At 38.2% G+C, this 27519-nt stretch overlaps 1 protein-coding gene across 2 annotated transcripts in view; it reads left to right on the forward strand.

The window, feature by feature from the left end:
- Positions 1-27519, forward strand: part of STAC (SH3 and cysteine rich domain) — a 154057-nt gene that overhangs the window by 97952 nt on the left and 28586 nt on the right. For both annotated transcript variants that reach the window (XM_033212995.1, XM_033212996.1), the window contains exons 6-8: positions 753-831; positions 12233-12297; positions 13572-13660. In XM_033212995.1, coding sequence (XP_033068886.1) covers positions 753-831; positions 12233-12297; positions 13572-13660 — 233 coding nt within the window. The remainder of the gene's footprint in view (positions 1-752; positions 832-12232; positions 12298-13571; positions 13661-27519) is intronic.

Below are 27519 nucleotides of genomic sequence, written 5' to 3' on the forward strand. Positions count from 1 at the left end.
ACCATGTATTAACTATGGGGCCTCAAATAGAGCTACCGATTCTCTCTGGGCTTCAGATTCCTCTCTGAAAAATTGGTCTACCATAGGATTAACTTGGGGAATAAATGAGATGGTATCTATAAAGTCCTTAAAAACAGTACTTGGTAAATGATCAGGAACCATTAGCTATTTAGAGTGCTGTTATTGTTATTATTGTTGTTTTTGTTCTTGTTATTTCTGTAACCTAAGTGGAAGAACGATTGTGACTTACTTTAAAAAGAGAGTCAGGATACATATTATAACAACAATTAATTTTGCAGCAGTGGAAACGTATTTAACTTGTACCTAAGTAGTGCATCTCTCCATAGTGCATCCCATTCTCTAAAACTAATATTTAAAACACCTGCAGAAAGAGCTAGCGTTTTATTGAAAATTTTAAGTGATAGGATATGGACAGGAATTCTGATTTCTCTCTGTTGCCTATTCCTGGGAAGAAGCCTGGCTGTGGCCTGTGCTTCCAGACATTCATTCAACACTCACTGCTTACCTACCATCACCAAGCCTGAGCCTGCCATGGACACCTGAAGGGAGGTACAGTGCCCCCTAGTGGACAGAGCTTTTCCGATGTTAGCCAAACAGCCAAGACAGCAGTCATTGGGTCCTTACGTGTACACATGTAAATTCTACCTAAGCTCTCTTACACCAAAATCTCTGCTCAATTGACCCACAGATATAACATTGCTCATCCCATGCTCTCTCCTCTTTCCTGCAAGACTTCAGATATCGTGGAGGTTCCTGAGGAAGCCAATGGGCCAGGAGGCGGGTATGACCTAAGGAAACGCAGCAACAGCGGTGAGTGAGGGAGCTGGCACAGCACAAACGTGATCACATGAGTCAGGGTCAGTGGGCAGGTCAAGTTGATTTCCAGTCCCCTTGCTTTCTCTTCTCGCTTTGGAATTTAATCAGGGCAAGTGTTCAATGTTCTGGAGAGAATGTGAGCATTGTTTCTGGTGGATTTCAGTGATTTGCTCTAATATCTTCCTGAGTTCTATATCCTGAGTTCTCATGCTTTATGAGAGTATATATACTCATATATATCATATATGTATATCATATATATTATATATCATATATATATCACATATAGCATCTATACTATCATATATAGCATATATATGATATATATGATATATATATATATATAATGAGCTGTATTGGGGTTGAAGAGTCGCTTCCAGAACTTTTTGTGAATATGTCATTTCCTCCACTGAGCTAGATCACATTAGCAAACCATACACAGAGAAGTTAATTTGTGCTACACCTTAGGTACCTGAAACCAAGTGGTGGTGGGGCCCAGGAGGGAAGTGTTGGCCTCACATTTGGCTCCTTCCCCAGCAGAGACAACTAAGAAGCTCAAAAAATTGATATGTACAATCCAACCAAACATTCTATATTAAAATTATTTAATCTAATAATTTAAGCCTTTGTTATAATAATTTCTAAAGTCTTTATTAAATGCTAACTTCATGCTTCCACTTGCTGACATTAAGAAAGAGCTGCCTCGTAATCCAGAGCTTAAAGACATGTGACCAGACCCTTATGGATGCATTCTTGCTGGGCCTTGTTGACATCAATAACTACTTAACCTCCACTCATTTGTCAAAAACTATTTATGAAGCATTTACTGTGATTAGCAAAAGTGTGTCAGTCAAAGTCCTGCAGGACTGAGTTACATTGTTAACTTGAGCTGAATGTATTCTCATGGCAGAAATTATCCTTCCAAACTCCAATCCCAGCCCTGCCTTTTCCAGCCTGTATGCAGAAATTCTTCATTCAATACCACATAGCTGTTTTGTCAACAGCTGTCTGATGAGGTATCACTTTTACTTCCTTCACTCTGGGAATTCATTTATGGCTCTTCTGTAGTTAGGACTGTGCCTGTAATTCCCACAAAGCACCATGTGCTCAGCTGCCCCATGGTTTTCCTTCCTAAATAAGTGCCAGTGTTCACCATGCCCCCTCTTGCCAGGCCCACACACATCTGCTAAAGCTCACTGCTGGGGTAAGGACTGTTTGGCATCACGTCGGGAAAACTGTACTTTTAGATAATGCAAACAATCACTGAGCACTTAGCAGTGCCATTAGAGAGACAAATTAGAGGGTGTTGGCTTCAAGGGGAACCTCATAGTGGGTCAGCATTATAGCAGGGCCATCCCAGCCCAACTGTCTGGCATTGCAGGACCAGCAATTGAATTTAAACAGCAACCCTAGAGTTTCTCAATATCTAAGGATCTGACTCACCAGAGACTTGCATGTTAATGCTTTAAGTGTGATCAGCTGCTCAGTCCTGAGTCTGACCACTGCCTTCCCCCTTCCCCTGACGCTCTTCTCACCAACATCACTGCTGGCCTCCTCCTCACTAACTGTGCTGGAAACATTTGGTCCTTGGCCCATCTTTGCTCTGGAGGCAGAATGCTAGACTTCACTTAATGATCATGTGATCCCGAAGCAGTGACCTAGCCTCTCTCTGCTTCCATCACCTCTTCTCTAAAATGATCATAACACCAAATCCATAGGGTTCTTATGATCTTCAGATATAATGAATGTAAATACTATCCATTCATTGTTGACTCAAACTTCATCTTCAGTATTAGGATTCTTTGCTGCCTCCAGATGCCTATCACCTATTGGACATTGCCGTCTGAATGCAGAATAGTCGTCTTAAAGTTAACGTACCCAAACTTTACTCTTGATCCCCTCACCCAGGCACACATTCAGACTGGCTCTCCCCACAATTGTCTCTGCTCAGTAAATAGGAACTCTGTTCAACCAGTTGATTAGGCCAAAGTCTTTCAAATCAGCCCTGACTGCCTCTTCCTCTCACACCTCAGATGTAATCCATCAGCAAACTCTATTTGCTGCTTCTCAAAATTATGCCCAGCATGTGCTCACTGCTTAACTCTCTGCCTCAGCCATCCTGGTCTGGCTCTGTCTATGCGGTTGCTCACCAATTCCTTGAGGAGTTAGAACACAATTTACACTGAGGGTTTCTTCTCTTAAAAGGTGGTCTTAATAGGATTTTACAATAGGAAGAGCTATATTTAGCAATCATTGATTTGTAGCATCACTATTAAAAAGCCATCATACAGTCATGAAGTGTCAGAGATGCAGGTAGAGCCTCGCTACTCTAAATGTGGCCCATGGACAACTCACGTGAGCATCAGTTGAAAGCCTGTTAGAAATACCGAGTTTCAGGCCATTCCACACCTGCTGAATCTGGATCTGCATATGAATCTGTGGTTCGTAGTCTCATTAAAGTTTAAGAAGTAGGACTAGAGGTCACTTAGTCCAATTCCCTCCCCTCCAATACGCACACATGCACACCACAATACCCCAGTATAGATAAGGAAACTACGTCACAGACTAGTACACACAAAGACACCAAGTTGACAATTTTCCATCTCTTCTATGTTAAGGGGCATTTTCACAGCCTTTTTCAAAGAGATCTGGTGAAAGAGCTTAGCAAGCAATAAACTCCAAAAAAGTGTTGGAGATGTATTAACAATTATTTTGATCAACAATAGCTTTCTCTACAGTGCACCCTGAGAAGCTAGGCAGATTAATTATGCAGCAGTTTGCTTCAAAACACTTTCCTTTGATTGACTTTACTGTCCTGTCCAGTCAGTTTGAGAAACAACATGGAGAAAACACCCTACATATGTGGTCCAAGTTCCCACAGATCTTCTCAGTCATGCAAGGAGGGTGTTGCTGCTCAGAAGCAGTGTCTGGGATTACAGTCACAACCAGTTCTGTATTACATGTTTCATTTATGTCTTAAAAAATATGCAGTGTATACAGGTGTCATTGCTTCCAACCAGCTATTATGTCAAATTCCTTGAGGAATATCTCCAAAGCCACCTTAGAAGGAGTTCAGTTCATACTAATTTCTTTACTGCTAAGAGTACAGTCTCTGCTTTCTCTCTTATAAATAATCCTTGGCAGGTCTGAGTGTTTCTGGTTGTTGTTTTGAACGCTATTCCTGGATGCATCATAAATATACATGGAGGAAATTGTTGGTCTTCACCTTTGGCTTAACTGCTAGAAACTTCACTCATAACAAAGTAACAAGCAAAGAGAGAAGTAAAATCTCGCCTGAAGTAAAATCTGGCCTGCCTATTTCAGCTCCAAATGCCAAATAATAATGTTATTGGCTGCCTTCAGTAATTGCATTTCAGAATGACTGTATGTGATCATAATCTTCCTGGAAGAGAAACAGACAGAAGAGGACATAAGCAATATAAATTCCTAGAATTTTCTTCAAAAAGGGCTGGGTTAATCACAGCCACTTAAGGATATTACAAAATCAAATATTACCTCACTTTGCACTAAAGCAAAGAAATTTTATCCTGGAAAAAAAAAGGCAAGCTCAGATCTGAAAAATGAATCCTAGCCTTCAGCATGTACTAATTCAATATCTCAAATGTTAATGTGTCAAAAAAAAAAAGAGCAGATATTTTCAAGGTTAAATTGGCAGATGCCCCTGGTTTTGGTACCACTCCAGTTTATAATTTCTAAATTACAGATGCAAATATTTGTGGTATGTTTCTGCAACACATGCTTTGTATCAAGTTCAGGTAAAGATATTTTTAAACTTGAACAGAAGATTCCCTTTCCAGCAATGTGGAGAACTGGCCATTCAGAGGAATTTTTCCCAATTTAGCATTCCTAAAACTGTTAAGAAAAAGAATTGTTTTAAAAAAAATTCTAGTTAATGCATGGCTGAGCTGGCAGCAAAATAAGGCAATTCCTTAGCATCTAGGAATGACAGTAAAACATGAATTCAGAGATATAAGCAGGTAAAGGCCAATGTTTACTGTGCACATCCTAGAGCCTTAGCTTGGGAAATAATAGGCCCCATTTATAAACAATAGACAATAAAATGGGGAGTGGCCAGAGTATTAGGTTGGATGAGAGGCCCTTTTGAAAAATATTAATACCCCAAAAGGTACCCTTAGGATCACTGGACAAAGAGAATTCCCTGCAGAGGAATATGCTATATCAGCCTTAACTCAGGTGGAAAAGAAAGGAAACAAAAAAGTGGGGAGGAGAGAGAAAGAAAGAAAGACAGGCAGAGAAAAAGAAGGGAGCGAGGGAAGAAAGGAAAGAAAGGAGGAACGAAAGAAACAGTCTGCTTACTTGGATTTTAGGGCCTGAATTCATACCACCTGTATGGGCAAATAATATAATAATACGATATTTTAGTTTAATTTAGTTTAAAGTGGCCCAGGTACAGTAAGATCACCAGGCATTTGACAGAAACAAATGTAAACCCTCTCTAGAGGAAGAAAATTTTAAACTAGACCTCAAAAACTTCCCACAAATGAACATTCAAAGAACACAAGCTGACAATCAAAATTCACCAAACACATGAGAAAATGAGCCGTGATGAGTAAGTATGAGCAGAAACAACCAATTTTATGGTCAGATTTTCAAGACTGTACATGTTAGAATTATCAAATGAAGAAATATATAACTATATAGTTGTATACATTTAAAATGTTAAAATGGACCATAAAACATAACAAAGGAAAAAGAGACTATCAAAAGGAAAGAGGCAAACTTGAGGAAAGTCAAAAAGAACTTCAAGAATTTTTTTTAAAGTAGAAATTTGATTGATGGATTTAACAACATATTAGGCATAAAGAGAGAATTCGTTCCCTAAAATATAGAACCAAATAAATGTTAGGGTACAGTTAGGAAGACAAAGCAGTGGAATTTGTGAGAGTAAAAGTGATATGGAAGATGAGTAAGTCCAACATGCATGTAACGGACAATTTAGAAGTACATAAAGAGAGAATGGGACCCAGCCACAGTGGCTTACGCCTGTAATCTCACCACTTTGGGAGGCCGAGGTAGGAGAATTGCTTGAGCCCAGGAGTTTGAGACCAGCTTGGGAAACATGGTGAAACCCCAGCTTTACAAAAAATACAAAATTAGCCAGGCGTAGTGGTACCTGTCTGTAATCCCAGCTAATTGGGGGGCTGAGGTAGGAGAAATGTTTGAACCTGGGAGGCTGAGGCTGCAGTGAGCCATGATTTTGCCACTATACTCCAGCCTGGGAGACAGCGCACCAGACCTTGTCTCAAAAAGAGAGGGAGAGAAAGAGAGAATGTGAAAGAGACAACATTTAAGAACATACTTGTGGAGAATTTTCCAGAATTGATTAAAGACACCATTACTCAAATTTAGAAATCTATACCTAGACATAGGTTACTGAAACTGCAGAATTTCAAAGATAAAAGAAAACATAAAATGCAGTACAAAAAACAGATTACCTGCAAAGAAATGAAAATTAGACTGTTACTTCTTACAAATTACAGTGTAAGTGAAATAACAATAGAATGCTATCTTCAGTTTGCTGAAAGAAAAGTGATCCTTAACCTAGAATTGTAAATGAAGCAAAACTATCTTTCAATAATATATTTTTCAGACAAAAACTGTATTTACAGTTCAATTAAGAAAGACCTATATTCAAAACACTTCAAAAAGATGTACTTCAAAGAGGAAAATGTGACCTCAATGGAAAGACTGAAAAGTAAGATGAAATAAAGAGCAAAGAAAGTGGTAAACATGTGGTTAAATCTAAGCAAACACTGGATACATTTTTTTAAAATAATGTTTTTTAAAAGTTGTTAATAAAACATTAGCTGAAACACTGACTTTATGTGGGAAATGGGCATTCAGAGATTCATGTATTGCTTTGGAGGAGATTAAATATACTATTTCACTTTCTATTTTGTTAAAACATATCTCATAGAATTTCTAAGATGACTGCTAAAGGAATAAAAAATAGATTCAACCTTCCAAATCAGAAAGGGAACCAAACTGAATGATGAGAAGGAGAAAAAAATCAATCAATTCAAAAGAAAGAAGGGATGGAAAGTGGCAGAATAGAAGAAAAAGCATAGAAAATTTGGGATAAATACAAAATAAAATGTTAGGAAGAAATCCCAATTTATCAGTAATCAAAATAAATGTAAACCGATTTAAGCACTCTAGATAAAAGATAAAGTTTTTCAGACTAGATTTTTTAAATGACCTATATACTGCTTATAAATACCTAAAACATAAGGATGTAGAAAGTTAAAAGACAAAGTTTTTTTTTGTCTTGTTTTTTGTTTTTTTTGTTTTGTTTTGTTTTTTTGAGTTTTTTTACTTGCTGCAGGGAGAAGAAGGAAAAACATAGGCAAAATAAATAATTTACCAGATATAGACACCAAGGGGCAACCACAGGAAAATATTAAGCAAAACAAAATTGTATAGCTGTATCAATGTGCGAAAAATTGACTTTAAGACCAAGAAAACATTACTAGAATTTAAAAGTGTTATCTACATATCTAAAATGATTCACTTCATCTGAAGATATAAATTCTAAACTTGCATATACCTAATACAGGCTATATAGATAGCCTGAAAAATGATAGAAACTCAAGGAGAAATTGACAAAATTATTCCAAACTATTGAGTGATTTTAAGATGCCTCTCAGTTATTGGCAAATCAGATAGACAAAAAGATTCTGCACAGATATAGAGGATTTGATGACACATTTGACAATCCTAATATAATTTACCTAAAAAGGACACTCCCTGTAACAAGTAGAAGATTCAAATTCCTTTTAAGAACACATGTGGTACATATACACCATGGAATACTATGCAGCCATAAAAGTAAATGAGATTGTGTCCTTTGCAGGAACATGGATGGAGCTAGAAGCCATTATCCTCAACAAACCAACGCAGAAAGAGAAAACCAAACACTGCATGTTCTCACTTACAAGTAGGAGCTGAACAATGAGAACACATGGACCTAGGGAAGGGAACATCACACACTGGGGCTTGTCAGGGGAATGGGGTAAGGGGAGGGAGAGTATTAGGAAAAATAGCTAATGCGTGCTGGGCTTAATGCCTAGGTGATGGATTGATGGATAGACTGATACAGCAAACCACCATGGCACATGTTTACATGTGTAACAAACCTGCACATGTACCCCAGAATTTAAATTAAAAATTAATTTTAAAAAGAACACATAGAATGATTTAAAATACTGATCACCCACTAGGCCAAAAGCAAATTTCATGAATTTCAAATAATTATTATTATATAGAATACATCTTTCTGACCACAGCGCAAATAAGATGGAAATCAATAGTCAAAAGATAACTAGGAAAACCAATAACTTGTGAAATAAAAACACTTTAAAATCTTTATAACTTGGCTGTGCATGGTGGCTCATACCTGTAATCCTAACACTTAGGGAGGCCAAGGTTGGAGGATCATTTGATGCCTGGAATTCAAGGCCAGCCTAGGCAACTTAGGGAGACTCTGTCTCTACACAGAATTTTTAAAAATTAGCCAGGCAGGGTGGCACATGTCTATAGTCTAGCTACTCTGGAAGCTTAGGGGGAAGGATCACTTGAGCCCGGAAGGTTGAGGCTGCAGTGAGCTGTAATTGTGCCACTGCTCTCCAGCCTGGGCGACAGAGCAAGACCTTATCTCAAAAACAAAGCAAAAAACAAAAAACAAAAAAAACAAAAACAAAAACACATAAAGGGATTCATAAAAAAGACTGGAATATATTTAAAGCTAAATGAGAATGAAAACATATCAAAACAACACATATCCAAAGTGCTAAAGTTGAGATTGGAATATTTAGCTTTAAAATGAGTGTTAAAAATTAGGAAAGTCTGAAAAGTAATAATCTAAGCACTATACTTAAGAAGTCAGAAAATAAAATAGAATAAACTCAAAAAAGCAGAAGGCAATAATAAAGACAGAAATTATTAAATTACAAAGATGGATCAATAAATCTTTAGTGTTTTTTAAACAAAATTACAACCTCTAATGATTTTTAAGATAAAAGAGATGAAACAAAAATGAATACAAAAAAGAGCAACATAACAGAGATTGTAAAGAAAACTGAAGAATTTTATAACCAATTTCATGCCAATGTATTTTAAAACATTTTTAAATGGGCAGATATAAAGATAGATATCAACGATTAAAGCCTGACTCAAGAAGAAATAGAAATAGGAAATAGGAATTTTCTTATAATATTTATAGAAGCTGAATCAATGTTTTAAATTTTACACAATGACAATACTAGGCGTGAACAACTTCATGAGTAAATTCTATGAAACATTTAAGGAAGAGAAAATTTTCAGATTACATAAGCTCTTTCAGAGAAACAAGAAGTAGCAATGAGGAAGGACAGCAGCATTCTCCAACTCAGTTTATGAGGCTAGGATTATACTGACTTTAAACCCAAACAAGGATGACATGAAAAAGGAAAATCACTGGCCAGTCTTTCACTTGAATACAGATGCAGAAATCTCAAGCAAAATCTCAGTAAACTGAACCCATAAAGTATTTTTAAAAGACATTGTATAATTAACCAGTTGAAATTATTCCAGGGATGCAAATTTTGGTTCACGTCAGATAATCCAGTAATGTAACTTGCAGCATTACTAGGTTAAAAAATTAATAATCTAACTGAAAAACACAGTGGTCTTGGGCCTCACAGGTCTGCAAGGTAAAAAACAAAAGACAGTATATAGGATAGGAAAAGAAGAAAGTTCTTTGGGGATGTGATAAGAACTAAAGAACTAAAAGTTCATTTTGCTTCCGTAACATTAGAAACTATGCCTACATAATAGACATATTCTTTGAATACTTGTTATAGGTGAAATAAACAACCAAATTATTTTTCATTAAATAATTTAAAACACCAGAAAAAAAAGGCATATGATATGTTTTTGGTAGTTACCTTTCTTTTCTCCCCTTCCATTAAATCAAAGTCTTAGAAATGGTTGTAATAGATTTTAAAAATTATTTTTGCAACCTTCCATTTCTGTTTGCAACCATACATGAAAACATATATAGGGTCACTTCAAATATTTTTCAGCAAAGTTTACAAAGATGATATACATTTTGAGCCAGAGGGTCAGAGGGAGATTCAATACAAAAATTAAAACAATGTGAAATTATAAAATTGTAAAATCAATCAACACTGAACATTGTATGTACACTTTATGTAGGCGCCCTTTTAGGCCAAATCAAGAATTTTCTAGGAAGATTCTCTTTACATTTCCATTCAAATATTTAATATTCTTTTAGAGGTGTCCGGTTTTATACTTAGGGAATCAAGTGTTTACAGCAGGATTTCAGACAGTCACACAATACCAGAAAAAGGTTTTGCTAATCTCTACTCTTTTTAGACTGGTAAACATCAAGTTAAGTGGCCAAACATTGAGGCAGACAAGATTCATAGAATCGGACCTTCGTTTTCTAGTTACTTACAAACCAGAGCCCCACCAGTGACTGCACTGCATATTGGCTTCCTAGGGATAATGGAATTGCATCCATAAACTCTGGAACTATAAGCCAAGAAGAATAGATATTTGATAAGCATCAGTACATTTACAGAGGCTCTCGTTCTGAAGCACTTTTTCTGTATCACTGTTGTTGAGGCTATTTTAAGAACAGTGAAGACTGTCAGTGCACTAATGAAATAGGTTATAGAGCTTTCTGTAGTGTTCCCCTCCCTCTACGGACATTTCCTTGATAATCTGAAGGGAAATCAAAGAGAAGAATAAAGCAGCAATGTATAATCTTAAAATTTCAAGTCACCAAAATGGTAGAGTAATTTAAACAACAAAGCTTTATTATATAAACTTGGAAATATTTACCACATTTTTGTTTAAGGAAAATACATATGATGAGAATGATAAAGCTATGACATTAGTCATGGATGTAGGTTAGGCTGACCAAACTAGATAAGGCAGAAGTCCCATTATCCATCAGGGACCTCCCACAGCTGGGTATGTGAACAACGAAAACTCCTGCTCATTTTGTTTTTGTTTTTTGTTTTTTGTTTTTGTTTTTGTTTTTTAGATGGAGTCTCACTCTGTCACCCAGGCTGGAGTGCAGTGGTGCGATCTCGGCTCACTGCAATCTCCACCTCCCACCAGGCTTAAGTGATTCTACTGCCTCAGCCTCCCGAGTAGCTGAGATTACAGGCATGTGCCACCATGCTCAGCTAATTTTTGTATTTTAGTAGAGATGGGGTTTCACCAAGTTGGCCAAGCTGGTCTTGAACTCCTGACCTGAAGTGATCCACCCGCCTCGGCCTCCCAAAGTGCTGGGATTACAAGCGTGAGCCACCATGCCCAGGCTTCCTGCCCATTTTGTTAAGGCTTGTCCACTATCAAAGGCTACAGAGTGGATACTTAAATACAAAAGGAAGAAAATTATACTTCCCAATAATAAACTAAAAGAAAAAACAAATAGTAGCCCCAATGCGTTGACGATAAGAAATCAAGGAAATATTTTGAAGTTTAAAACTAAAGCTTTAATCTTCAAAATACAGTGTAGATATCTTCAAGAAACTAGAATCAAGGTATTGAATATAGATTAAAGAATCATATATAGAAGAGGCAGCTCAAATACAGCTAAAGTGGACATACCTCACCCACCACCCCATTAACAAGCAGTTTGAGGCATTCAACAAGGACAAATGCTCCTGAGAGGTACACTATCCAATGAGATCAAATATGAACACACTATTGCCAATCATTATACGAGGCAAGTACTAGTCAAGCATGTACAAAAGTTGTGGGAGCTTGGCCGGGCGCGGTGGCTCAAGCCTGTAATCCCAGCACTTTGGGAGGCCCAGACGGGCAGATCACGAGGTCAGGAGATCGAGACCATCCTGGCTAACACGGTGAAACCCCGTCTCTACTAAAAAAATACAAAAAAATTAGCCGGGCGAGGTGGCGGGCGCCTGTAGTCCCAGCTACTCGGGAGGCTGAGGCAGGAGAATGGCATGAACCTGGGAGGCGGAGCTTACAGTGAGCTGAGATCCGGCCACTGCACTCCAGCCTGGGCGGCAGAGCGAGACTCCGTCGCAAAAAAAAAAAAAAAAAAAAAAAAAAAAAAAAAAAAAAAAAAAAAAAAAAAACAAACAAACCAAAGTTGTGGGAGCACAGAGAAGGTGGTACAGAATGCTGCATGGGGAGGCAGGAGAAGAGTCACGTGGAAGACGACCTGAACACTGGGTCACAAAGGGTGAGGAAAAGGCAATAAGTAGTAAAGTAGAAGCTACGGTACTTAGAATAAATAAAGCCATCTTTCAGGCATATTTTTTAAAATGGTTACTAGATTCATAAAGCACCTGCTTTCTCTTGTCTCCTTCAGTGTTTACATATCCAGAAAATGGCACTGATGATTTCAGAGATCCGGCGAAGAACATAAGCCACCAGGTATTTATGGATGTCACAGAAGACAAGTCAGACAGGAGTGCTTAGATAGACCTGAAGGTCGCCATCCAAGTGGGTCATGAAATCAATTTAGTGGGTCCAGACCAGCATCTTTCGAGAATAGAATAATATAACACAATGTACCATAGCATGGAATAAACAGAACTATCTCATTGCATAAAAGGTAAAAAGAGTAAGCATTGCACTGTGCACCTTTTGTTTCTGTTATATAATGTGTAGATTATAGAATTATATAGTATATTATCACTTTATTTTATAGCATGTATATCATATTTTATATGTTCATTTACATATGTAAAATTAAGACAGACTACAATAATATTATATAATGCACCTGAGCTTTGAAGAGCAGAGTGAATTATAGATAAAAAGATATATATCGTTGTGTACAGTTTTTGTGTGTTTTCTATAAATTTATAGCATGTATTAGTATATAGTTAGATATATGATGTAACTATATATGACATAATATATAATTTTAACTTGTTTATTATGAAGCATAAATGTTTTTATAGCATTAACATTTATTTGGTTAGTAATAATAGCTAATGTTTATATGACACTTACAAGAGTCTTTTATCATCTATAAATTGGGGACAACAACAGAATCTCCCTAACAGAGTTGTTGTTAAGTTGAAGTATGCTAATGCATGTAACGTAATGCCTGGCACACAACAAACTATGAAAACAGCAGCTTATGTTGTCGTTATTGCAAGGTTTCATTGCCAATAGATGGTGGTAAACTGAATCAGTCTGATGCCAAAACCTATGCTTTTTTCTCAACATAAATGAACTAAGTGCCAGATGAATATACCTGGTTCCCTTTCATATACTAGATACCAACTTTACGGCTAACTGATAAACAGTTAATTTTAGGAAGTGAGAGTTATGCATTACTATTCATGTCCCTCTTTCTTTAGAGAGAATATTCCCATTTCTGAAGTCTAACTTGTATCATTTTTCATGATCAACTATATTATCAAAGAAAATTTATTTGAAGAAAATTGCAATATTTCTGACAAAGAGTTCCAAATAATTGTTTTCAAATTGTTTAGAGTGAAACCAACCTCAGTTAAGAAATTAAAAATAGATGCAAAGTTGAAAGAAAATCTTTAATAATGGTTAGATATTTTAACACTTACGATCCATACACTGATATTACATTGCAATAATTTCTCCATTTCTTGTTTTCTTTCTTTCCTTTCTCAATTTCTTTCACCTTTCTTATCTCATTTTTCTTTTATTTTCTCTTTCAGGGATCTCTTTCCAAAGACCCATTACAGATGAACACCTATGTTGCCTTGTACAAATTTGTACCACAGGAGAATGAAGATTTGGAAATGAGGTAAAAACCTTCTGTAAAGAAAAAAAAAAGAGTAAAATTTTAAAGTCAATGCTTCTCCATGTGAAAAAGTAATTCCATCTATGCCCCTCCTAATGCTTTAAAGCAGTGATTCTCAAACTTTAGCATGTATCTAATGACCAGCAAAGCTGGTTAATACACAGGCCCTGTCCCCAGAGTTTTGGATTCATCAGATCGGAGACAGGGCCCAAGAAACTGCATCCTAAGGAGTTCCCAGGTGGCACTGATGATGCTGGCCAAGGACTACACTTTGGGAAGCACCACTTTAGTACATGCTCAACAGAACTGCTAATTGGAGTTTTCATGAAGGTTGAACATTAAATGCACTTGGCATCAGGTAGGGTCTAATAGGGAATCAAAAATATATTTAATCAAAGATCAGATGGTTGCTGATGTGTGGTATTATTTCTGAGGCCTCTGTTCTGTACCATTGGTCTATATGTTTTGGTACCAGTACCATGCTGTTTTGATTACTGTAGCCTTGTAGTATAGTTTGAAGTCAGGTAGTGTGATGCTTCCAGCTTTGTTCTTTTGGCTTAGGATTGTCTTGGCTATGTGGGCTCTTTTTGGTTCCATATGAACTTTAAAGTATTTTTTTCTAATTCTGTGAAGAAAGTCAGTGGTAGCTTGATGGGGATAGCATTGAATCTATAAATTACTTTGGGCAGTATGGCCATTTTCACAACACTGATTCTTCCTATCCATGAGCATGGAATGTTCTTCCATTTGTTTGTGTCCTCTCTTATTTCCTTGAGCAGTGGTTTGTAGTTCTCCTTGAAGAGGTCCTTCACATCCCTTGTAAGTTGTATTCCTAGGTATTTTATTCTCTTTGTAGCAATTGTGAATGTGAGTTTATTCATGATTTGGCTCTCTGTTTGTCTATTGGTGTATAGGAATGCTTGTGACTTTTGCACATTGATTTTGTATCCTGAGACTTTGCTGAAGTAGAGTATCAGCTTAAGGAGATTTGGGGCTGAGATGATGGGGTTTTCTGAATATACAATCGTGTCATCTGCAAACAGAGACAACTTGACTTCCTCTCTTCCCACTTGAATACCCTTTATTTCTTTCTCTTGCCTGACCCTGGCCAGAACTTCCAATACTATGTTGAATAGGAGTGGTGAGAGAGGGCATCCTTGTCTTGTGCTGGTTTTCACAGGGAATGCTTCCCGTTTTTGCCCATTCGGTATGATATTGGCTTTGGGTTTGTCATAAATAGCTCTTATTATTTTGAGATACCTTCCATCGATATTTAGTTTATTGACAGTTTTTAGCATGAAGGGGTGTTGAATTTTATCAAAGGCTTTTTCTGCATCTATTGAGATAATCATATTGTTGTTGTCATTGGTTCTGTTTATGTGATGGATTATGTTTATTGATTTGCGTATTTTGAAATAGTCTTGCATCCCCAGATGAAGCCCACTTGATCGTATTGGTTAGGATTTTTGTTCTGCTGCTGGATTCGGTGTGCCAGTATTTTATTAGGGATTTTCGCCTCAATGTTCATCAGGGATATTGGCCTGAAATTTTCTTTTTTGTTGCATCTCTGCCAGGTTTTGGTATCAGGATGATGCTGGCCTCATAAAATGAGTTAGGGAGGAGTCCTTCTTTTTTCTATTGTTTGGAATAATTTCAAAAGGAATAGTACCAGCTACTCTTTGTACCTCTGGTAGAATTCAGCTGTGATTCCATCTGGTTCTGGGCTTTTTTTGGTTCGTAGGCTATTAATTACCGCCTCAATTTCAGAACTTGTTATTGGTCTCTTCAGGTATTCGATTTCTTTCTGGTTTAGTCTTAGGAAGGTGTATGTGTCCAGGAATTTATCCATTTCTTCTAGATTTTCTAGTTTATTTGTGTAGAGGTGTGTATAGTATTCTCTGATGGTAGTTTATATTTCTGTGGGATCAGTGGTGATATCCCCTTTATCATTTTTTATTGTGTCTATTTGATTCTTTTCTCTTTTCTTCTTTATTAGTCTGGCTAGTGGTCTATCTATTTTGTTAATCTTTTCAAAAAAAAAAAAACAGCTCCTGGATTCATTGGTTTTTTTGAAGATTTTTTCATGTCTCTATCTCCTTCAGTTCTGCTCTGATCTTAGTTATTTCTGGTCTTCTGCTAGCTTTTGAATTTGTTTGCTCTTGCTTCTTTAGTTCTTTTAATTGTGGTGTTAGGGTGTTGATTTTAGATCTTTTCCACTATCTCCTGTGGGCATTTAGTGCTATAATTTTCCCTCTAAACACTGCTTTAACTCTGTCCCAGAGATTCTGGTACATTGTGTCTTTGTTCTCATTGCTTTCAAAGAACTTATTTATTCCTGCCTTAATGTCATTATTTACCCAGTAGTCATTCAGGAGCAGGTTGTTCAGTTTCCATGTAGTTGTATGGTTTTGAGTGAGTTTCTTAATCCTGAGTTCTAATTTGATTGCACTGTGGTCTGAGATTGTTATGATTTCTGTTCTTTTGCATTTGCTAGGGAGTGTTTTACTTCCAATTGCATGGTCAATTTTAGAATAAGTGTGATGTGATGCTGAGAGGAATGTATATTCTGTTGATTAGGGGTGGAGAGTTCTGTAGATGTTTATTCGGTCTGCTTGGTCCAGAGCTGAGTTCAAGTCCTGAATATCCTTGTTAATTTTCTGTCTCATTTATCTGTCTAATATTGACAGTGGGGTGTTAAAGTCTCCCACTATTATTGTATGGGAGTCTAAGTCTCTCCTTGGGTCTCTAAGAACTTGCTTTATGAATCTGGGTGCTTTATGTATTGGGTGCATATATATTTAGGATAGCTCTTCTGGTGGCATTAACCCCTTTACTGTTATGTAATGATCTTCCTTATCTTTTTCGATCTTTGTTGATTTAAGGTCTGTTTTATCAGAAACTAGGATTGCAACCCCTGCTTTTTTTTGCTTTCCATTTTCTTGGTAAATGGTCCTCCATCCTTTTATTTTGAGCCTCTGTGTGTCTTTGCACATGAGATGGGTCTCCTGAATAAAGCACACTGATAGGTCTTGACTCTTTATCCAATTTGCCATTCTGTGTCTTTTAACTGGGGCATTTAGCCCATTTACATTTAAGGTTAATATTCTTATGTATGAATTTGATCCTGTCATTACAATGCTAGCTGGCTATTTTGCCTGTTAGTTGATGAGTTTCTTCATGGTTTCAATGGTCTTTACAATTTGGTATGTTTCTGCAGTGGCTAGTACCAGCTGTTCCTTTCCATGTTTAGTGCTTCTTTCAGGAGCTTTTGTAAGGCAGGCCTGGTGGTGACAAAATCTCTCAGCATTTGCTTGTCTGTAAAGGATTTTATTTCTCCTTCATTTATGAAGCTTAGTTTGGCTGGATATAAATTTCTGGGTTGAAAATTCTTTTCTTTAAGAATGTTGAATATTGTCCCCCACTCTCTTCTGGCTTGTAGGGTTTCTGCAGAGACATCTGCTGTTAGTCTGATGTGCATCCCTCTGTAGGTAACCCAACCTTTCTCTCTAGCTGCCCTTAACATTTTTTCCTTCATTTCAACCTTGGTGAATCTGACAATTATGTGTCTTCGGGTTGCTCTTCTCGAGGTGTATCTTTGTGGTGTTCTCTGCATTTCCTGAATTTGAATTTTGGCTTGTCTTGCTAGTTTGGGGAAGTTGTCCTGGATAATATCCTGAAGAGTGTTTTCCAACTTGGTTCCATTCTCCTCATCACTTTCAGGTACACCAATCAAATGTAGGTTTGGTTTTTTCACATAGTCCCATATTTCTTGGAGGCTTTGTTTATTCTTTTTCATTCTTTTTTCTGTAATCTTGTTTTCATGCTTTATTTCATTAAGTTGATCTTCAATCTCTGATATTCTTTATTCTGCTTGTCTGACAAAAACAAGAAATGGGGAAAGGATTTCCTATTTAATAAATTGCATTGGGAAAACTTGCTAGCCATATGCAGAAAACTGCAACTGTATCCCTGCCTTACACCTTATACAAAAATTAACTCAAGATGGATTAAAGACTTAAACATAAGACTCAAAACTGTAAAAACCCTAGAAGAAAACCTAGGCAATACCATTCAGGACATAGGCATGGGCAAAGTCTTCATGACTAAAACCCCAAAAGCAATGGTGACAAAAGTCAAAATTGACCAATGGGATCTAATTAAACTAAAGAGCTTCTGTACAGCAAAATAAACTATCATCACAGTGAACAGGCAACCTACAGAATGGAAGAAACTTTTTGCAATCTATCCATCTGTCAAAGGGCTAATATGCAGAATCTACAAGGAACTTAAACAAATTTACAAGAAAAGAACAACGCCATCAAAAAGTGGGCAAATGATATGAACAAACACTTCTCAAAAGAAGACATTTATGCAACCAACAAACATATGAAAAAAAGATCTTCATCACTGGTCATTAAAGAAAATCAAATCAAAACTACAATGAGATACCATCTCATGCCAGTTAGAATGGTGATTATTAAAAAGTCAGGAAACAACAGATGCTGGAGAGGATGTGGAGAAATAGGAACACTTTTACACTGTTTATGGGGGTGTAAATTAGTTCAACCATTGTGGGAAATAGTGTGGTGATTCCTCAAGGATCTAGAACCAGAACTATTACCTTTTGACCCAGCAATCCCATTACTGGGTATATACCCAAAGGATTATAAATCATTCTACTATAAAGACACATGTGCACATATGTTTATTGTGGCACTCTTCACAATAGCAAAGACTTGGAACCAACCCAAATGCCCCTCAATGAGAGATTGGATAAAGAAAATGTGGCACATATACACCATGGAATACTATGCAGCTATAAAAAACAATGAGTTCATGCCCTTTGCAGGGACATGGATGAAGCTAGAAACCATCATTCTCAGCAAACTAATACAGGAACAGAAAATCAAACACCACATGCTCTCACTCATAAATGGGAGTTGAACAATGAGAACACATGGACACAGGGAGGGAAACATCATACAATGGGGCCTGTTGGGGGGTGTGGGGCTAAGGGAGGTATAGCATTAGGAGAAATACCTAATGTGGATGATGGGTTGATGGATGCAGCAAACCACCATGGCACGTGTATACCTATGTAACAAACCTGCACGTTCTGTACATGTATCCCAAAACTTAAAGTATAATTAATATATATATAATGTACATAATACACACACACTATATATATGTGTATGTATATATACACTACATATATGTATATATATTTAATCTCCAAATTAATATTGATAGAAAAATCAAACTAAAACTATCGGAGTCAACTAGGAGCTATCCAATTCATGGTAACTGAAACACTAGATAGAATAGGTGAGTCTTGTGGCCTTCTCAAAATCTAAATCATTCTCTTACTTGAGGTTCCTCATGTTTCAGGGGTTGTTAAGCTAGAGTCAATTCTGGGTTTACATCCTACTTGCTGTGTGACCTTAAGCAATTTATAAACATCTCATTACTCTGATTTCCTTATTTATAAAGAATAATAATGATCTCTTCCCCCTTAAGGTATTTGGTGAGACTAAAATGATAGAAAGGAAATTAAACATATCGGTGCCTAAAATCATAAACACTCAGTAATGAGTACTTATCACAGTTTTTATAATGTGGTGTTCACTGGCCTATCTCAAGGAAAAGACTTCTGCTTCCATGCATTCATGACCCCAAAACATGAGTCATCTCATGATAGGGCTCTCTGTGTTTTCCCATCCTAGAGCAGAATAGAAAAGAGTACTTTTCCAGTCAAATGGTCCCTTGGAGATTCGTTCTTTCTTCTTCTAAAAAAATGCGGAGATAAGTTAGCACTCAAAACTATTTAATTGCCAGAGCATTGGGAAAATAGCCACCACTGGGAGGTAGACACCGCTTGTCTGAATGCTGTGCCAGCCAAATGATCAATCACCAGTTACTCTCTTCACATGGCTTCTAGAAAGCCTGCCTCTCCATGCTGGAGCTACCTGGGCTTTCCCAAATCTTCAGGTTTGTGTCATTTCCCACCCATGGTCCACCACCTCAGTGAAATTACCCTTCTGTTTCACCTACCCAAACTCCTATAAACGGTGAGAGCCACCGAAGTGCTTCAGTTAGACCCTGTTTCCCAGGTTTCTTATGCTATCAGGATCGGTTCCAGCAGCTCCGCCAAATTTCATGGTGGATATAATATCCAGCAAGACATCACAGCAGATTTATTTATCCTGCTGGAGTCTGACAACTCTCCCTGGCTCACACCCTGAGGTCAGCTTTGTTTCAGAATTAGTTTGAGATCTGCTACCAAGTGAGTCTTGGGTCTCTCCAGAGCAAAGTTTGGGGCCTGAGTCCTGGCTCCTTAGATTTGTAGAGACAATTAAGCTTTTGTACATCTGAGTTTTCTCTATTGCTGAGTACAATCGTCATGCTGAACTCACTGGCTGAAATTGTAAATATTACCTGAACAGTCCGGCATCATCGGTGGGAGAGGAGGAGATGGCCTTTATCAAGTGAAGCCCTGTTCTGTTAGAGATATGACAAGCCCTGTGAGCCAGAGCAGAGCCTGCCTAGAATTCCTTGCTGGGATGAAGCCATGCCTTCAGCAGATGATCCACAATTAACTATCTGCTGACGAAGACAAGGGTGACACATATTTACTTTACAATAAGTACACCATATTGGGTCCTTTTGAAATTGTCATTTAGGTGTGTAATCTTTAAGATTTAACAGCTTTCTATTATAGAGATCTTATAGTTTTATATTAGAAGATTATTCTGAAGTCATAACATTTTTTTTAAAAAAGTCATTTCAGAAAAATACAGAATGTCACTGGGATAATGAGGAATGATGTCTAGCTGCCTGGTGGTGGTCATCACCTTGCGTGCTTATTTTACTTGGTTGCAGGCCATTAGAAGTCAAGTTGTCTGTTCACGAATGACACATTTACAGTCTGCTTCGAGGCAATCAGGACTAGCCATTCCCAGGAGTGAAATGTCTGCATTACATAGACTGCAAGATTGGAGTGATAAATCACACTTACTTTTTTTTTTTTTTTTTTTTGCCAAGAGATTATAGGTTCCCATTTTAAAAGCCAGACACTTGATTTAGACTGTTTAAGGCAATGCTTTGGGAATGCTTTGGGGATTCAGCATAACACCTTGAATGAACTGGAGCTTTGTGAATTATCTTTTTCTCCTCAGATCATAAGGTAGAAAAAAATTCCTTTTAACAAACTAGCATTCTTATCCACCCACCTTCTGATCCAGGGCAGTATGCTGGGTATTCATTATATATCTGTTCAATAACAAGAAAAGCTTCTGCCAAAGGCCAATGCTCCAGACCTCTCCCCGAACCTCCAGATTCACGTACCCTCCTGCCTACCCCAGCAATGTACAGAGCATGGCAGCTCTGCCCTCTCTTCCACAAACCTGCCTCTTATGGTGAAAGATGTCCACCTCTGCCCAGGCCTCAAGTCAGCCAGGCAGAGGCCTCGCTCTACTTTTGCCCAAAATGTATTTGAAGCTCAATTCCTACTCTTCTCTTTGCCTAAAATCAACTATATCTCTCCCCACCTTCATCTCTCACCTGGACTGTTGTAAAAGAGCTTCCTGCTCTCAGTGTTTTCAGTCTTCCTCTCCCTTCCTATCCACTATGGGTGACAGTGCACTAAGGTAACAGTACAGTGTTCTGGGCTTCATCTCATCTTTGAAGTCATACAGAATGATTCACATCCCTTCTCTACTTTCTAACAATAGGGCTTACTAACTAACTTTCTGAATCTGTTTTCTCATCTTGAAAACAGGAATAATAAGGCCTGCCCTTACTGCCCTTAGATCTAGGATCGATGTGATTAAATAAGATAGCAATATCTGGTACATGGTAGGACCTTAATAATATTAATTCCAGTCAGTTCTTTTTTATATTTCAAAAGTAGGTGCTTCCTTTCCAGAATTAAGGAGGGAGAGAGGGAGCAAAAGCGGGGGGGGAGGGGAGAAGAGAGAGAAAGAGAATATATGAGCATTCACTGAATGTTTAAGAATAAAAAGTGTGGGCATCAGTTGACCTGGATTTAAGTCCTAGCCAAGCCACTATCTAGCTGTGTAACCCCCATGGATCCTGAAAAAGTTACCCTAACCATCTCAGCCTCTGCTTCCTGACTTGCAGAAGGAGATAATCACTTTGCCTGCCTTCCCAAGTCTGCTCGAAACACACATATTTGCTCAAAACTGTCCAATGTCTTCCCATTGCCCTGGGGTAAAATCTAGAATATTTATGGGGACTCCAGGACCCACAGTCTCATCCATGGTGACTTCTCTGATCCATCTACACTGGCCTTCTTTTTTTCACAAAAGGACCACACCACCCACTTGCCAAAGGATTTTTCTCCCTGCAGAGTCTGCTTCTCCCTCCATCCTCCTACCCACCACTATCAAACACACACATTCATACACACACAGGCAAACTCTTCCAGTTGACTATGATTCATCCACTAGATCTCAGGTCAAATTTCATTTCCTTGTTGCAGCCTTTCCTGTTACCCCACTTTGGATTACATTCTTCTGTTATATTCTTTCATGACGCCATAATTCTCTCAAACACTCATCTCTACTTGTATTTATATATTTTTCGAATTATTTGGTTAATCTCTCTCTCTCCTGTAAACTCCATGAGAACAAGTCTGTAATTACTAACCCTCATATCCCTAGAGCATGAGTTCATTCTTGAAACATAGTAGATGTATAGTAGATAATAATTATTTGACGAATGAATGAGTATTGTGGAGATTAACTGAACTAATGCTATGCCTGGCATATACACTTAGTGGGCAAATCAAGTCTATAATACAATGGAAACTATAGGCCAGGCACAGTGGCTCACGCCTGTAATCCCAGCACTTTGGGAGGCTGAGGCGGGTGTATTGCCTGAGGTCGGGAGTTCAAGACCAGTCTGGCCAACATGGTGACACCCCGTCTCTATTAAGAACACAAAAAAATTAGCTGGGCATGGTGGTGTGTGTCTGTAATTCCAGCTACTCGGGAGGCTGAGGCAGGGGAATTGCTTGAACCAGGGAGGTGGAGATTGCAGTGAGCCAAGATCACACCACTGCCCGCCAGCCTGGGCAACAGAGCAAGACTCTGTCTCAATAATAATAATAATATAATGGAAACTATAAATAAGGAAGCAAACCAAGCTGAGAGTGGTTAGTCAGGGACCTGTTTCCTGGAAGAGATGAGCCTGAGCCCAGGATAAATGTTATTCATCAAGAAGAAATTGTAAAGGGGGAGACCAAAAGTAGCCTGTGGTTCCATTCACAAATAACGACAGGCTTAAGACAACTTGGAAGAAGCCCTGCTAAGCCTTTACTGAAGCACTCACAGCTGAGAGGAGGTGGGGACCTCAGAGACTGTAAACCATAAACTGTTTGAGACAGTTCTCAGTCAATTTAAAGGTTTATTTTGCCAAAGTTGAGAATGTGCCTGGGAAAAAGAGATGCAAGCTACAGTAGGATAAGTGGTTTGTGCTTTTTCCAAAAAGGGTTTTGAGGACTTCAATATTTGAAGGGGAAAGGGCATCAGGAAGGTAAGGAGGAAAGAAAAAAAGCAGGGAGGGTAGGTAGTGAGATACGTGATCACATTCTTGTGAAGCTTTGATTAATGCTCACTGAATCCACATGTTATAAGTGAAAGGGGGGTGGAGGAACAGTCAATTATGCATCTGTCTGGCGTTCAGTAAATCTGCATTTTACATAAGATATCAATAAACACAGAGTAGAGGAAGCAGTCAGATTTGTCTCAGATAGGTGGAGGGATGCTTTCTAGTCTTATCTTTGCCCTGTTCCTGTGAAGAAAAGCTGGTACTTTATACTGTCTGGGTGAGATTCAACAGAACTCTGTTTCAGGGTAAAGAGTTTGGGGTCCACAAGGAATTTCCTTGTGAGCAGTTTCAGGGAGCCCACCTGGGGAGATATGTGGCCTTCCATCTTTGCATCTATCCGTTTAGGAACAAAAAGGAAGGCAGTTGTTGTGTGACTCAGATCCCAAGCTTAACATTTTTTCCCTTTGACATAGTGAGTTTAGAGTCCTGAGATTTTATTTTCCTTTCATGAGAGGAAGAGCTGGTTGCTGCCCTCTTGTTCTTAGGTGAGTGAACACTTTTCTTAGAAGTGCAATGGTCCCATCATTAGTCTCCAAATCCCATATAAAGGCAGAGACTTTCTACAGCCTGCTTTGCTACAGTTCCAGTGCAAAATAAACTTCCTTTATTTATTTTTTTCACACTGCCATGAAAAAGTAGGAATAAACTTCCTTTATAAATTAATTTGCTATTTCCCACCTAAACCTCTGGAGGTAATGTAGACCGTGATAATTCTCTACCTTTCCACCATCGAGGGCAGAGAGCAGGACAGCAAGCTGGCAAGGCAGAAAAGAGAAATTTCTGGCAGTCAGAGAGGCCTGGGTCTAGTTTCCAACTCTGACACTATCTGTGTCAATTTTAGCAAACCGTTTAATTTTTTAGAGACTCCGTTTTCTCCTTCCTAAGAAGACTGAGTATTAAACAAGATAATATAAATAAAATGTGGAATTTCATGCCCAGTACAAAGTGAGGTCACAGTAGATTTTAGATACCTTCTCTTCATAATTACATCTTTTCACAGTGTATTTTCTCTCCTAGTCTTCAGAACAACTTCATTAACACCACCCTAAGGATATACAGTAGAGAAAACACAGTTAAAGGCTCTCCCTTTGAGCGGACCCAATGAGACCTTGTCCAACTGGTCCAGCAAAAAGGAGCTGTGATATCCAATACTTATCTTGGGAGCAGGTTTTTCAGTTGCTGACATGATGAGCTATAATATGAAATTTTATCACTGATACCCAAGATGTGATGCCATCATGCATGGGGTCTCAAACATTGCTGACAATTTGAGGCCTGATAACATTAAAGAGCTACCCAGGTTCTTCTATCAGGGTATAGCAGGGTGGTACAGTAGATAATCTCCTGAAATTAAGAGTCTTGGACAGATTCCACCAATTACCCTTATTATCAAGTTTTTTGAAGAGTCCTGAAAATTACACTTTATGGACTGCCAGTTTAATTCATGAACAAAGCTCTTATACGCTGCTAAAAATACATGACCAAGTGCAGTGGCTTATGCCTGTAATCCCGGCATTTTGGGAGGCCAAGGCAGGAGGATTGCTTGAGTCCAGGAGTTCAAAACCAGCCTGGGCAGCAAAGCAAGACACCATCTCTACAAAAATAGAAACAAAAAATTAGCCAAGCATGGTGGTGCATACCTGTAGCCCTAGCTCTTCAGGAAGCTGACGCAGAAGGATCACTTGAGCCCAAGAGGTTGAGGCTGTAGTGAGCTATAAACACACCACTGCACTCCAGCCTGAATGACAGAGCTAGACCCTATCTATCTAAATTAATTAACAAAAATAGAATATAAACTGGAGAACCCTAATATAATCAGCACTGTTGTCATTATTATCGTATACTGCTCTGTGAATTAACATAGATCATGTGTCACATCATCCTTCTGGCCAAGTGGGTATGTACGTGTGTGTGATACACTTACACATGCAAATAACCTCCCACAGACACTCACAGTCACACACACACACATGCGCATACACACACACCCTTATACACATTCAAGTACACATTCATTCACACACACGCAAGCACACACACATTGTTAGCCAAAGCTTGATAACCCACACTTAGTTTTGATGAAATTAAATCCTGCCGTCAACACTTACAATGTAACCAGTCCCATTATCCTCACTGCTATTGGGCTCAGCAATCTGCAAAACAGAGTCTTGGAGTCATCACTTAGTATTCACACCAAGGCACCTTTTTTAAGCTGATAAAAACTTTTCAGTCAACAATGACTTTCATGACTTTGCTGAGTTGATATTTTATGTAAATAATCAGCAGATATAAATGACTTCAAGTAAACATAAACTCCTAAAACATCTTAGGGACACTGAAACAAAGGATTGAGAGTAAATAAAAGATTTAAAGGTTTAAATGCATATTTTAGCAATCATACAATGCCTGTTCCAAAGAATTCATTTTGACTTCCCACATCTAAGTCATTTTCATTTTTATTAGTTCTCCTCAAACAGATTTATATGATAATGGCCATTTTTCATGAGAGTGGGAAAAAGAAGGGAAAAAAAAAAGACTACAAGCCAAGAGAGGAAAAGAGGGAACTGCTCTTTCAATATTGTTAAATCCTAAAAGAAATGCAGATTAATTACTACTTCAATGTATGTCGGAACACCTAAATATGAGGGGCTTCAAAGAAAAACCTATCTTCTTTTGTAACTCCAAGTGCAAATTTAGATTCATGAATGGCCACTCCTGGAAGCAGCAAGTCTCAGATTCTCCATGGGCAAGTCTAAATGAAAGCAAGCAACCATTTCTCTCATTGGTTAGTATTTGCCAGAATCTCTGGAGATGGGGTGGCCTGAATTCATCTCTTTGGAGTATTTTCAAAGCACTACTTTAAAAAGAGTTAAAAGTGATTTTAACTCTTGCATGCTATTTCCAGGATTTACTTCATCTATTCACGTCTCATCACATGGTAAGCAAGCATCTGCTCTTTTCTGGGAGAACCATTCACAGGCCCCGTTCTCAAAGAGCTCAAGCAGTCATGGGCCAGGGGGCCAACAGAAGACTAGACCATAAGTTACAATCCAGTGTGCAGGGCTGTGGGTGTGAGGTAGTCCAGGTGACTTACAGCAGCCTCAAAGGGATATGAAGAAGCTGGGCTTCCAGAAGGAAGAGGGGTCATGGGTGGCTGGGAAGCCTGGTTAGTGAGCAGTCACTCTCTCTCCAGTGAGGAAAGCGTAAGGGAATAATGGGGTTAAACTTCAGAACCAGGTAATTATTTTAAGAGGTGCCAAATCAGGGGCACAGGCAAGCCCCATTACAAAAAGAGGTGGTGAGAATTCATGGCAGAGGCAGGAGCATATTTAGATAACTACATTAATTCCAGTCCTGATTCTGAAAGACTGCCTTAAAACTTGGTAATGCTTAGTGAATGGCCACTTGGTTGTTTAGTTCATACTCCAGTGAGACAATATATGGTTCTTTTTTCTCTTTCTGGAGGTGAGGTAGGAGAACCAAGCGCAATAATTCACAAGAAGAAAATGGGAGCTTAGGACTAGAACCCTTAGAGGTTGACTCCCAGTCCACTGATCTTTCTCCTCCACCACACTTTCCATCCTAGGTTCATTGTTCTACGTTTTCTCTCTGATAAAGCTGACAATTCTATTTTAATCAGCAAGGGTAGACAACATTTTACTTTATCCCTTTTTGGCCATTCACATCACTTCTTTCTAGTGCATTGGTTTGTTAAGTATGGTTGCTAAGACCAGGAAGTTTGTGATCCATAGAGCATGTTACTGAGAAGTCACTTCTGTTAAAGGATTTTTTTTTTGATTTGAGATAAAAACATGACTCTCATGCAATGTAAATTGAACACATGTCAGAATGTCAGAATTAATGAGCCACATAACGTGGCTCATTAATTAATGAGAGAAACAGTAAGATGTTCCACCTGGTTGAAAGGAGAACGCAATACATCACATGTACATAGGCAATGAGGAATGCTGACGGGAATTTATAAATAGATACAAAACCATTCAGTATTCACAGGATAAAGGGTAATAACTGACTATATTCCACCAGGCAAAATTCACTTGCATTTCTGTGGACAAAAATAACTTGTATGAATATCAGTTTTCTACAACTTGCTTGAGATGTAAAATAGCTCAAAGGCATTGACAAAGGGGAGGTAATCTGAAAGGATGTGCCAGACAGGACTTCCAGATCAGTCATGTTTTTTGCCCATTTCAAAGTCTTTCATAATT

The sequence above is a fragment of the Trachypithecus francoisi genome, unplaced genomic scaffold (genome assembly GCF_009764315.1).
Source record: "Trachypithecus francoisi isolate TF-2019V2 unplaced genomic scaffold, Tfra_2.0 Lachesis_group0, whole genome shotgun sequence".
Taxonomy (NCBI): Eukaryota; Metazoa; Chordata; class Mammalia; order Primates; family Cercopithecidae; genus Trachypithecus; species Trachypithecus francoisi.